General features: G+C 38.4%; 1 protein-coding gene across 4 annotated transcripts in view; it reads left to right on the top strand.

Moving 5' to 3' along the window:
- LOC117428006 (carbonic anhydrase 12-like) overlaps positions 1–13,225 on the top strand; it is a 34,142-nt gene that overhangs the window by 6,971 nt on the left and 13,946 nt on the right. For all 4 annotated transcript variants that reach the window (XM_034901666.2, XM_034901665.2, XM_034901664.2 and 1 more), the window contains exons 3-6: positions 4,917–5,093; positions 8,003–8,145; positions 12,640–12,735; positions 12,834–12,897. In XM_034901666.2, the coding sequence (XP_034757557.1) occupies positions 4,917–5,093; positions 8,003–8,145; positions 12,640–12,735; positions 12,834–12,897 (480 nt within the window). The remainder of the gene's footprint in view (positions 1–4,916; positions 5,094–8,002; positions 8,146–12,639; positions 12,736–12,833; positions 12,898–13,225) is intronic.

Here is a 13,225-nt window from a genome sequence, read left to right as displayed (position 1 = left end):
TCTGACTAATTACTGGTTATGTTTTTAATTACAGTACAGTACTGTTGGACTTGTTTAACTATGACTAGCCTGCCTATAATCCACATATATCTCTTTGGTTATCTAACAGTAGGTTAGTATGCGGATAAAGGGAGTGGATACGTCGTGATTTGTCGCTTGTCTTAACCCCAGTTGTTCAGGTGACCAGTTTTAAAATCTAAACCTCAATCTAATCCAATTGTTTTGACTACTTCATGTTAAGTAAAGTTAACATTTGGAAAGTTTTTTTTTAATCTTATTTTGTACAGATTATGCAGTGTGACAATATTGCATACGTAATGGAGTCTGAATTAGATTGGGATAATGTTATCTTTTGCCAATATATAACATGAAAAGCTATATTATAGCAAAAGGCCTTGCAAAACCAGACGTTCAATACCAAACATTAAAAAATGACCTTCACAATACTCTAAATACACTAGAATATACACCAATGACTCACAGTAATTTCTTATTTTAACCCAGTTACATTAAATTATAATTGGCTACTATGCAAAAAAGGAGCAAAGGCAATACTACAAGCGCTTTCCAGTACTGAATTCTTTCTATGTAAGGTTTAATTATTATTATTATTATTATTATTAAGCTGTCTGTTCTGCAAAGAGTTTGTGCTTTTAATTTTAATCGTATGTAAATTGTTTATTGCTAGATTATTTCTGTGATATGATCACCCACAATAATAACTCTTTTATGAGCTAATAAATATGACTGCCTTCATCTGTGCGCATTCAAATATTTGTGTGCCTTTTAGTTGGTAAAAATGTTTTCTCCAGAAGAGGGTGGATTGGAACACTGTCAAAACTGGGATATTGTGATGGATTATATTTGAAATATAGTACCCGTCTAGGTGCGACCATGAATGTAGTTTAAAAAAAAATCTGTACAAACAAATATTCGTAAGTGGGGATGACGTCAAGGAAAAATGTCTATTTGTATAATAACTACAAAATTGTTTCCATTGCGGTCAAAACATAAACAGTTTTTACAACAAAAAACACATTAATTACATACTGTTGCCACTATAATTTTTAATAGGGTCACTTTTTGCACTAAAACCACTTGCACCTTCATCAACGGACAACTTTAAGCATAGCCTTCTGTAAGACGGCAAACCTGTTATTCAGAATCGCGTAAACATTCGCTTCCTGACGTGCTCCTATGTCCTGTAATTAACTTCTCGTCATGATAAGCGTGCTGCAGACAAACACTTCGGGATAATCTGTCAAATGAATACTGCACAGAACCGATGGCAAAAAATAATTTTGTCATGTACAAATAAAACTAAAATATTACCTAAATAACAAAACTGAGCTGTAAGGTTCGCTTGCTAAAGTGTCAGAAACCAGCAATTCAGGGTTGCAATAAAGACCTAATTTTGAGTAAGCCTGGTTAAATAATATCCCACCTGCAACATGTTTGTGTTCATTTTCTTTCATACTGTTCTCCTCATTCCTAAACTGGGCAGTATTTACCAGTGCAACTGTTGTAATTGTTAAGATATAACTTGTATTTCATTGTATTGCCTTCACCTAGGCTATAATGTCAACATTAAGTTACTACAAGGAAACAGATGTACAGATTATTTTGTTACAGTAGACTCTTGCTACTCCAAATATTGCTAAGTCAATCCATGAAGTACAATAAACCAGATCTAATTTGGTACCATGACCCTTTGTGTTTTTATCCACAAAAAAAAGTCCTTGTCAGTCGTGCTTTTGGGTTGTAACCGTCTCAGTAACCTCTACTATACCTCTGCTGAGCTTGGCTGAGAGTCTCTTTACTTTCATACACCTGTGACAAGTTTTCCTCCAGACTGAAGAATGGAATTGTCTCTTCACCTTGAATTATAAAGGGCTCTGCATTATCAAATTGGTTATACCAGATACCACTGATGTGATCTGCCAAAGTGTTGGTCCTCCTGAGGTGCCAGTCTTTGGTGTGATCAAACAAGCATGTGGAAGATTAAACTTCTCTGTGAAGAGGTGTAGAACGTCATTTTAATGAACAATGCTGTACCAAGCAGAACACTATCACAGGAGCTCTGCATCTTCTACCAAATAGTGTGAAGTATTTCCGTTTCTTCAGCATTCATCACTAGAGGTGAAATTGCAACATATATCGCATGCTCCTGTGTAATGTAGCAGTGGCTTCAGAATCTTTTTCTGATCCCAATCATTGTTATTCTTGCACCAAAAGTATGAATTCACAAGCCCAAAATACAATAAATCAACACTAATCTCCCAAAGGTGTCTGGGATATACAGGATGCAAACAAAGTTTGACTACCCCTCTGCTGTCAAGTGACTTGACGCTTTGAGAGTTTGGATACATACTTGGTACACTTATGTATTCAGTACATCTCGGTTGTCAATCATGGTTGCCATATAAAAAAAATGAACCATTCCGTGCTAGTTATTTTCTAAAGCCTCCTTCCCCCACTGTATTATATCTCAGAAAGCATTTGAGATAGTGACTTCATATCCGTAGGGTTATGTAAGTCCTCCATGCTAAATATGTGACTTGTTCAGGAGGACAGGAGATACTGACTATTGTGTAAGTAATGAAGACTATTTCAGCCCTGTTTTTGCCAGCGGCTAATCTTTTCAGTTAAAATAAGTGTATGTTAAACTCAAAGCGTGGGTGTATGTAGTATATTAAATATTATTCTTTACTGTCTGTTCTTGAATAACACTCTTGCATAGAATGTCCTGTTTTGGTGAAGCATGCTAGAAGTTTATGAAATTAGAACAGCAAAATAACATTTTGTTCCACACAATGATGTGGAAAGTGATTTCATTAGTGCAATTTTAAATCGGAAAGAATAACCTTCAACACGTAATTGCGATAGATACAGAGTTGGACAACTCCAGTCCAGTGTTGTAGAAATCTCACAAGGCTAAGGCAGACTGTTCGGAGCACCGTGTTTTACTCAAGTGAGCCAGAACTTTAAAAACTCTGCAATACTTTTTCTGCCTCCAGAGCTTAGACTTCATTTTTTTTTTTTGTGTGATGTATTTGTTTATGTAATATAAACAAAAAATGACATCTTAACAAATACAAGGCAGTCAAAGCAGTGGGAACAGTACCAGCATTTCCTGTTAATAGCTGCATAGTTCACACACCCTAGTCTCTGTAAGTCACCTTGGATAAAGGTGATTTAAACAAATAATAATAATAATAAGTCGATTATTTTGACAAGAAACAGTCTTGGTTACACACACACACACAGAACTTTTGATTTGACAGTAGCGCAGACAGCCTGTCAAACAAAATCAACTTCAGCTTTAAAAAAAACTGCAGAGACTTGCTGAATAGCATCATAGCTGCCAGAATCTACACATCAATGGATGTTTCACATCAAGCTCTCTCTCTCCCCTCCTCATGAAATCGCCACTCTATGCTTTTGTTGCTCTGTACAAAGACCCCATTAAAATCCATGCTTGGGCAGGCTGCCAAAACATCCATCATGGTCAGAAGCAGGGAGCAATTAGGGGGATTTAATTAAGAAAACAAATATGTATTCAATCTGAAATGCAAATGAATTGCTAAAGGATCATTTAACCTACTTATAGAGGGTGTTATATTGGTAAATTTTAAAAGCTGATTTTTGTTTGAAGATTACATTTAATTGTTCAATTTGCTTTTAAACAAAACAAACAAATGGGGGGGGGGGGGGGGGGGGCTGTTCATTTTCAAGTTCACATTTGTAACTTTTGTTGCTACAGCAACCAGAAATGAAGCTCAAGTTGAAAAAAATTACTTGATAGTAAATACAGTTTAATGCATGTCAATTTGTGTGCTCATTTCTCTCATATGGTACATTTATTATTATTATTACATTTACTAGTGAATTGTGTATGTATGTAGCATTATTTACAATGGCCCAAATTTAAACAAGACACACAGTCTACCAGAGGTTTCTGAAGTGCTTATTCAGATTATATTCACTGAATCCTGTAGGGTTGTTTTAGTATATCTACCATTTGGAGAAACAGACAAAAAATGAAGCACTTGCCACTAGCACACGGTGGGTGGCAGTGGGCACTGCGGGCAGATGTGACAGACCCATTAGAAGGTGCTCTGTTGGCAGACTCATCACATTGCATCAGGACCCTCCCGGCTGCCCATGGTCCCCCTGCACCCTGACTCGTGTTGGAGTGATGTGGTTTAATATGGCTATTGATACCTATATCCGCACAGTTTTCAATGTGCTTTAATTATCTGCTTATGAACAAACATATTTACTATCCATTCATACAAAACCCGAGAGAGAGAGAGAGAGAGAGAGAGACTCTTAAAAATGTGTTTTGTTATTTTTATAAATAAATATAACAAATATTAAAAATGTAAACCTCCACAGTAGGTACTTTGTATTGTTAATAAATGCACACAGAGCTAACTTCAAAAAGTACAAACTGTGAACAATGTAGTTAATGTGGAATTTTTCCATTGTCCATTCATCAATACAGTATACTTTTATACAACGGTCACATGATGGCGGTGTCCAGAACAGAGAACCCTTGTTGTCATTCTTGTCCATAATTGCTTGCCCAGTGTTTGAGTGAGAGTAGGAAACTGATACAGGAGAATTTGACCTTATCTGAAACCTTCCACTGAGCACACATGCTTGCTAAAAACTGCATGAAACCCCACTGAAGAATAGAAATATCTGAGGGTACACCTGATTTTGGCACACTTATTATAAATCTGTATATTTCAAGGGGAGAGAAACATTATAGAATAATACTAGATATTATCTGCCGTTGACTAGATCCGACCTGATTTTTTGGCTGTTGCTACGGATGTGTGGATAGTATTCACAATCTGTTTGTTTATTGTCTAGTTTGATGGGTAATAAACTGCAGCATTGCATTTCAGGACTTGAGGGCAAGTATGACTGGCCAAAGAAGCATCCTTACTGTGGAGGAGTGTCCCAGTCCCCCATCGATATCCGTAACGAACTTCTGCAGTACGACCCAGCCCTCCGACCCGTCGAGGTGCGGGGCTACAACAACTGCACAGAACCACTCACCTTGATCAACAACGGCCATTCTGGTAAGAGCAGATGAAACCAGGACACAACCTTTACATTCAACATTGTTCTAAAGACATTTACAGTTTGAACCAAAGTCATGACATTTTCAGCAGAAAGGATAATAGCATTAATCCTCCCAAAACCTGCTGATATTAGTCAAGACTATGTGATTTTAGGATTTTGCTGCAAATACATGGCACTCTTATGGTAAATTTTTGCAGGAAATCTTGGGTTTGCAAAGTCTTCACAAGACATGATATCATGATTATAATCAAACACTTTTACTTATAATGGTAGTGAAAGCCGTGCTTTCTTTTTACGAAACCTGTTTTGCTTTAAATTGGATTTATACTAATGTCTCTAAACAAGACTGTGATTTATCTTTTGTTGCCGCTGATATAACACAGTCTGTTCAGCAATCACAGCTCTCAGGGCAGTTCAGACCGGCACTGTACTTCAATAAGCCACATTAACACTGCCTATTAAAACTGAAAAGCCTATTCAAAGATTTTAAAAGACTTGGTGCTTAAATATCCAAGCTTAAAATGCTTCAATATGAAATTGGACTGCAAACCCATTAATAGCACCCTGCCAGTCCCTTATGAATTTGTATTCAACAAGGAATGAGGGCCAATGTCCTTTAATGGATGATATCCTAGTTGTTGGGCCCTACTGTAATTGCAACATAACCTGCTAAGCATTCTGACTAAACATTCTCTAAGTTCCTGAACCGCAACCAATCCCTGTTATAGATTTGACAAAAAGCCATGCATAGAATATACGGCATACTTAAGTTATAAATAAAACCACACACGCGCACAGGGTGTCCTTATAAGAGGTGTCATAGCCAGGGTTCACATAACTTTTATCATTAGGTTCTCACATGAGTACCAGTAGAAATGGTTTGGTACGCACCAAAATTACAGGGGCATCAACCAAGTCGCTGTATATCTCCACCTCCTCCTCCTCCCACAGTTCAAACAATTGGAATGTCAAGGATCAGGGGTGCAATCCTGGAGCTAGATTCAAACACCGGGGTATCTCATAGCGCAAGTGACATTAAATTCTGGCATCAGTAGACATGTTTTATTTATTATTATTTTTATTATTTATTTTTTTATTCGTTGGCAACTATAGATGATAGTTTCTCATTTGGTCTGGACTACTCGACTGACTCACACAACCCACCCATACTCCTCCACATACACAGGAGAGAAGGATTGTGTCGTATGAGAAGTTGTAAGGGGGGCTTGATTAGGGTGGGGTTTCATAATTTAGCAACAGAAGGCTCTCTGGTGCTAAACTTTCAAAACAGTTTAGCACCAATTTTCAAAACGATTTGCACCCCTGTCAAGGATGCTGGGTTCAGGACCAAAGGTTTCAATGGTCCTCTTACACATATGAATATGCATCAGGGTAGAAAGGCATGAGACTGATAGGCGAGATCGATATTTTTTTTTTTTTTTTTTTTTTTTTAAATGTTGACGTGGAAACCCACGCTCACAAGCAGCACTGCTTAATGGCTGTGTCAGACAACAACAATAGTTTCTGAATGTTTGTTTAAGTAGGAGTCTGGTTATTACAATGTTTAACAAGTCATCACACATAATCTGTTTATTTCAATAGCCTACCACCAAATTCCAGCCCTGGGGATTCAAAAGCAAAGAACAAAAGACCTCTTCACTTTATTAGTGTTGTTGAACACGTTAGCTTGATGGCACAAAGGTATTTATAGAAGGATATAAAAATTAAGTGAAATGCTTAAGTAAAGTAATTGTTTTAAATGTACAAACATTGACACTTCCTCTAATCCACGCTCAGTTTGGGAAGCGAAGCGTTTGCGAGCTTCCACAATGCCACTCCCCGTAACTACATCCCTCTTCTCTGAATGGACAGCTAAATCAAGATCCCTGTTATCATTGGTTGTTTCAAGTGTCCATTAAAACAAAATGGTTATGAAATGCATGGTTCCAATTTAATGTATTATGTATTTAATTATATCCTGATGTAACTATCACTGACACTGTTATCTGCTCCGTTATTGAATTGTATTTTGTCATATACTTGTACTTTCTAGAACCAAAGTCATTGTATTTTTATCTTGCTCCTAATTGTATTATTACTTGTACTGTGATTCTTGAAATGTATTTTTGTTTACGACTGTAAGTCGCTCTGGATAAGGCCGTCTGCTAAGAAATAAATAATAATAATAATAATAATTGGTGCGCATGCATACCTGCGTACCAGTTATGTGAACACCTGGTCATAACGCATGAGCAGACTGAACTCGTCCAAACTGCTCCAGGTGACATCTCTTGTATATCCTGCACACAACCTATTGACTTCTATCAATCTAGGTGATACATTGCTCTGAATATAGTGGGAGCTCACCACACCTTAATGCGCACCCTGAGGGACTGCCCCGGGGTGAGATACTTTAAGTCCAGGTGCTTAGATATGGATCTCTGTGTGGATGAGCAGTGACTGCGAGAGTGTGATAATATACAGTATAGATCCCTTTATTTAATCACCTGGCTATGAAGACCACTGTTTTGAAGATACCTCTTTGTCAATACACCATTTAATATGCAGGTCCACGTAATGTGGCCAAAAGTTACACTAACTTATCTTTTAGGACATTTGACTGTTTTAGCTGCGTGATGTGGAAATTGATTAACATACTTCACGCATGGTGATGAACAATGCTAAGTAAGCACTGTTCTGTATGTACAGCACTTTAGAAACAGGGTTCTGTTTTGTTTGTTTTACAAACATTTTCCGTACAGAGCTGCAGTTTTCACTACCACATTGAGGTTTAAGACTACAGAGCTGCAGGGGGCAGCAGCTTAATGTGGACAAAAAGTCTGTCCCATGGTGTCCACACTGGGAAGGACTGTAGCCTAAGTGATTTGTGTGTGTTCGTTTGCAGTGAAACTGTCTCTGCCTTCAACCATGTACATCAGCAGCCTGCCTCACCGCTACTCTGCAGCTCAGCTCCACTTGCACTGGGGAAGCACGGACCACCTCGGAGGCTCTGAGCACACCATCAATGGGAAACAGTATCCAGCAGAGGTAAGACCATTAAACCCTTCACTGATGCTGCCCGCCCACCGCCCCTGTATTCTCTTTCTTACAGGGCTGGCATAGTCGCTTGGGGTATATCCACACACCCTGCGGCTTATCTAGCAGACGCAGAGCGCTGCATTTTGGCACTGGCACAGATCAAGCCATAGGGGACTCAATTGAAGCCTTTATCACATGGTTTATTAATGATGTGTTGGCATCACCAAGATATACAATGCTTGAGGCCTATGCTGAAGCCTCAAACCTAAGAACAGTTTTAACAGGCTTTAAAAGAATCCTTGCTGTCCCAGCTGCCATACATGGCCTTGCACTCCATTTGACACACGTCAGAAAAAGCAAACCTAATAAATCCGTAGTAACAGTTATATTGATGGGATATGTAGGCCAGCCCTAGAAAATCAGGAAGAAACTTGTTTCTGTAATGTAACCTAGAGCACAGTTGTCATGATGGCCTAGTTCTACCTCCTGGGTAATCTGTGCTTGTGTCTGTTAGAACCGGAGATAACTAGTATTTGATTTTCCTAACCCCTGACAGTAACATTTGTCATCTCTGTGTGTTTTTCTCATTTTGACTTATGACTTCAATGACACGACATATCATTCCTGTACATGCCTGTACATCAACTAAGAAAAAGGCTGGTTGATATATTGGATGTATTACAGAATACATTTGGAATTGAAATGCAACAGATGAAAGACAGGGTGAGGAGTGGGATTGGATTGTACTTGCATAATCAAGCAATTCAGTGATTTGAGTAAAGGTGTAATGATTCATCGTGTATCAATGAATTGTAATACTTTCTTTACGTGACATATCTATTCGTAATAGAGGTATGTATCATTTGTATCGTGATACAAAACCGAAAGCACCACACAGCTCATTGTAGTTCACCAAGTGGTTCTTGAATGACAAATACATGTTTTGTAGTTGGTATGAATACATGCTGTCCTGATCTCATATCATTTTTGTCTTTTAGCATAATAGTCCATTATTAATTGATCATGTGATCTTATTATGCATCATACAAGTAGACCATTAGGATCTTCACCTGTATCGTGATACACAGCGTATTGCGACCTGCATATTGTGATCTGTATCGTGACATTAGTGTATCGTTAATATTGAGTGTAAATAAGTACAATGTTCTGAGATTCAAATCTGACCCAGAAAGAGACGCAAAGACAAACTGACACAAATTAATGATATCATTTCTGGATAATGTTGTCTTAAAACAACAATTCAAATTCTCAGTAAGAAAAAAATGGATTCCTTCTGCTAAAATTGGCTTTCAAAAAGAAGCACTGGCTGTATTCCTTGCAGTTCATTTTATTCTTCGGGTCCCCATTCCAAAATAAAAAAAGGACTGACTTGGTCCATGTATCACACTCTACATGGTAACTGTCCAGATTAACCACTCATTTCACACCAATCTTTACATATCATACACTCCTGGAGACCTTTCGGATTGCATTTGGCTGTAATCCGATCAACTATTGTATGCAAATGTGTAATCTTTTCAGGTATGTGTGATTTACCTGATTGAGGATCTTCTGGTTTAACTAATAAGCCGAAATGAGTTTGAACCCAGGCCTCCAGTGGTTAAAGGTTTAATCACAAGGAAGATATTGGGATGGTTTGTAGAATGGAGCTGCATCAATTTGTTTAATTACCGCATTTAGACACTGACACAAGCACAATCAAATTTAATATCACCAAAACCATTTAGGTTATGTGTTGGGAGCTGCTTAAAGAGGTATTGGATTTTGTCTTTAAGAACATAGCGTTGTGCTCAAACCTCAGATAATCTAGCTAAGAAATGAACTAATAGCCATTTAATGGGGGGAAAAAATGTGTTGATCTACAGTACTGTGCAAACGTTTTAGGCAGGTGTGAAAAAATGCTGTAAAGTAAGAATGCTTTCAAAAATAGACATGTTAATAGAATATATTTATCAATTAACTAAATGCAAAGTGAGTGAACAGAAGAAAAATCTAAATCAAATCCATATTTGGTGTGACCACCCTTTGCCTTCAAAACAGCATCAATTCTTCTAGGTACACTTGCACAAAGTCAGGGATTTTGTAGGCATATAGTCAGGTGTATGATTAAACAATTATACCAAACAGGTGCTAATGATCATCAATTCAATATGTAGGTTGAAACACAATCATTAACTGAAACAGAAACAGCTGTGTAGGAGGAATAAAACTGGGTGAGGAACAGCCAAACTCAGCAAACAAGGTGAGGTTGCTGAAGACAGTTTACTGTCAAAAGTCATACACCATGGCAAGACTGAGCACAGCAACAAGACACAAGGTAGTTATACTGCATCAGCAAGGTCTCTCCCAGGCAGAAATTTCAAGGCAGACAGGGGTTTCCAAGCTCTTTTGAAGAAGCACAAAGAAACGGGCAACGTTGAGGACCGTAGACGCAGTGGTCGGCCAAGGAAACTTACTGTAGCAGATGAAAGACACATCATGCTTACTTCCCTTTGCAATCGGAAGATGTCCAGCAGTGCCATCAGCTCAGAATTGGCAGAAAACAGTGGGACCCTGGTACACCCATCTACTGTCCGGAGAAGTCTGGTCAGAAGTGGCCTTCATGGAAGACTTGCGGCCAAAAAGCCATACCTCCGACGTGGAAACAAGGCCAAGCGACTCAACTATGCACGAAAACACAGGAACTGGGGTGCAGAAAAATGGCAGCAGGTGCTCTGGACTGATGAGTCAAAGTTTGAAATATTTGGCTGTAGCAGAAGGCAGTTTGTTTGCCGAAGGGCTGGAGAGCGGTACATGAATGAGTGTCTGCAGGCAACAGTGAAGCATGGTGGGGCTGCATTTCTCCTCAATGCTGAGAAGTACAGGCAGATACTTATCCATCATGCAATACCATCAGGGAGGCATCTGATTGGCCCCAAATTTATTCTGCAGCATGACAACGACCCCAAACATACAGCGAAAGTCATTAAGAACTATCTTCAGCGTAAAGAAGAACAAGGAGTCCTGGAAGTGATGGTATGGCCCCCACAGAGCCCTGATCTCAACATCATCGAGTCTGTCTGGGATTACATGAAGAGAGAGAAGCAACTGAGGCTGCCTAAATCCACAGAAGAACTGTGGTTAGTTCGCCAAGATGTTTGGGCCAACCTACCTGCCGAGTTCCTTCAAAAACTGTGTGCAAGTGTACCTAGAAGAATTGATGCTGTTTTGAAGGCAAAGGGTGGTCACACCAAATATTGATTTGATGTAGATTTTTCTTCTGTTAACTGCATTGCATTTTGTTAATTGATAAATATAAACTATTAACATGTTCATTTTTGAAAGCATTCTTACTTTACAGCATTTTTTCACACCTGCCTAGAACTTTTGCACAGTACTGTATATTTAATGATAACCCCTCACTGCATTTTACACTGAAATATAACACTAGTGGAAATAAGACTCCTATTGCATCACAGTTTAACCCATTCCAGGTTTTAATGCTCAATTACACAGTGTATAAGTAACAAGCTCAGGTACGTCTTGGCAAATTCCTAGTAAAACCATAAAATTTCTATGCAGTGGGAGTCTTATTTCCATTGCTGGACAATTGCAGAAGAGCTTCATTTTATGGCGGCACAACACTATGTAATTTGGATCAAATGACGTAACTGTTTTTCTTTTGAATGTACATTTTCCATGGTTTGAGTCCACATTAAATATGCCAGAAGATTGTACAATTTGTGGAACAGCTTTTATTTTCACCCTGGCTCAGATTTCTTGTGGTTTTGCTAAGTTGGTTTTCCTGGTGTACGTGCAGCAAGTCATGTATGAGCAGACGATGCAAAGCAGGTTTCGCTTGTATGGAAAGGCATTCACTGCAGTTATTGCATATTTTCTTTGTGTCAGTGCCAGTGTAAATAAAATCTCTTCCATCAGAAGACTTCCATCTGGTGTGATAATACCAAGGTATCACAAACAAAGTACAGTCAGTGAGTGTGTGTGTGTGTGTGTGTGTCTAGAGATAGCTTTGATAATCAGTTTTAGTCATCGCATCATTATGAATGTTTTAAATTCACATGTTTAACCCTTTTAAGGTACAAGGGACATATGTGTCCCACAAATTAAAATGATGCCAACTTTCTTATTTGTGCAAATAGGTGCACGAAACGGGTTTATTTACTGACAGGTTAGATCTGGTCATCCAAGTTGTCAGTTTCCTTATGATACTTCAGTCACTCTCAAATATATTTTAAGAAGAAACCCTTTTAAACAACCGCTCAATTCCTTGTGTACCTTAAGGGGTTAAAGCTATCCTGTTGCCTCGACAGAGCTCACAGAATCATGTCTAACCTTCCAAAGTACATCAGTAAAAGTAGCAACCATTTAACCATGTTTTACACAGGTTTGACTATTATAATGAGTGCTTTTTCAAGTATTACATTGTTTTAGCTGTGGTCCCGATCAGCCTTTTTAATTCTCTGGCTCTCCTCCTCTCCCCAGATGCACATTGTGCATTTTAACTCTGACAAGTACAGCAATCTTTCCACAGCAGTGGACAAAGCCGATGGACTGGCAGTACTGGGTGTTTTCATTGACGTAAGTACCTACAGGACCTACAAATTCAAAACCATTACTTTTTATTTTTTTTCTGTAGGGATATACAGAAGTGTAACATTTGGTTTTGTTTCTCACAGGTTGGGGCGTTCAATCCGGTCTTTGATCATATTCTGAGTCATCTTGGGAGTGTGAGATATAGAGGTAAGCTTTTTTTGAATTTGCAACCTTCTAGCTCCAAAGCTAAACACTTACCAAGTTTACAAGAAGGTCCCTCTTCAGCTAACCTGCTAAGAGTTAACGCTGGTCTTTAAATTCCCCTCCTTTGTTACAGCACCCTGTCACACTGCTACCAGGTAAATGAAAATGCTAAACAAGATACTGCAGTTTATATACAAGATGTAGTTTTACACTTTAGATAACAGTAAAGGTTTTAGATCCCATATTAGTTTTGTGTGTTCCTTTTTCCACTATAAAGTGCTAACTCTTGATTTTGCTCTCTGGCTTGCACATCGAATAAGTGAAGTACTCT

Source organism: Acipenser ruthenus, chromosome 21 (assembly GCF_902713425.1).
Source record: "Acipenser ruthenus chromosome 21, fAciRut3.2 maternal haplotype, whole genome shotgun sequence".
Classification (NCBI taxonomy): domain Eukaryota; kingdom Metazoa; phylum Chordata; class Actinopteri; order Acipenseriformes; family Acipenseridae; genus Acipenser; species Acipenser ruthenus.
Note: the sequence above shows the minus strand (reverse complement) of the source record. Positions and strands in the feature narration are given on the sequence as shown.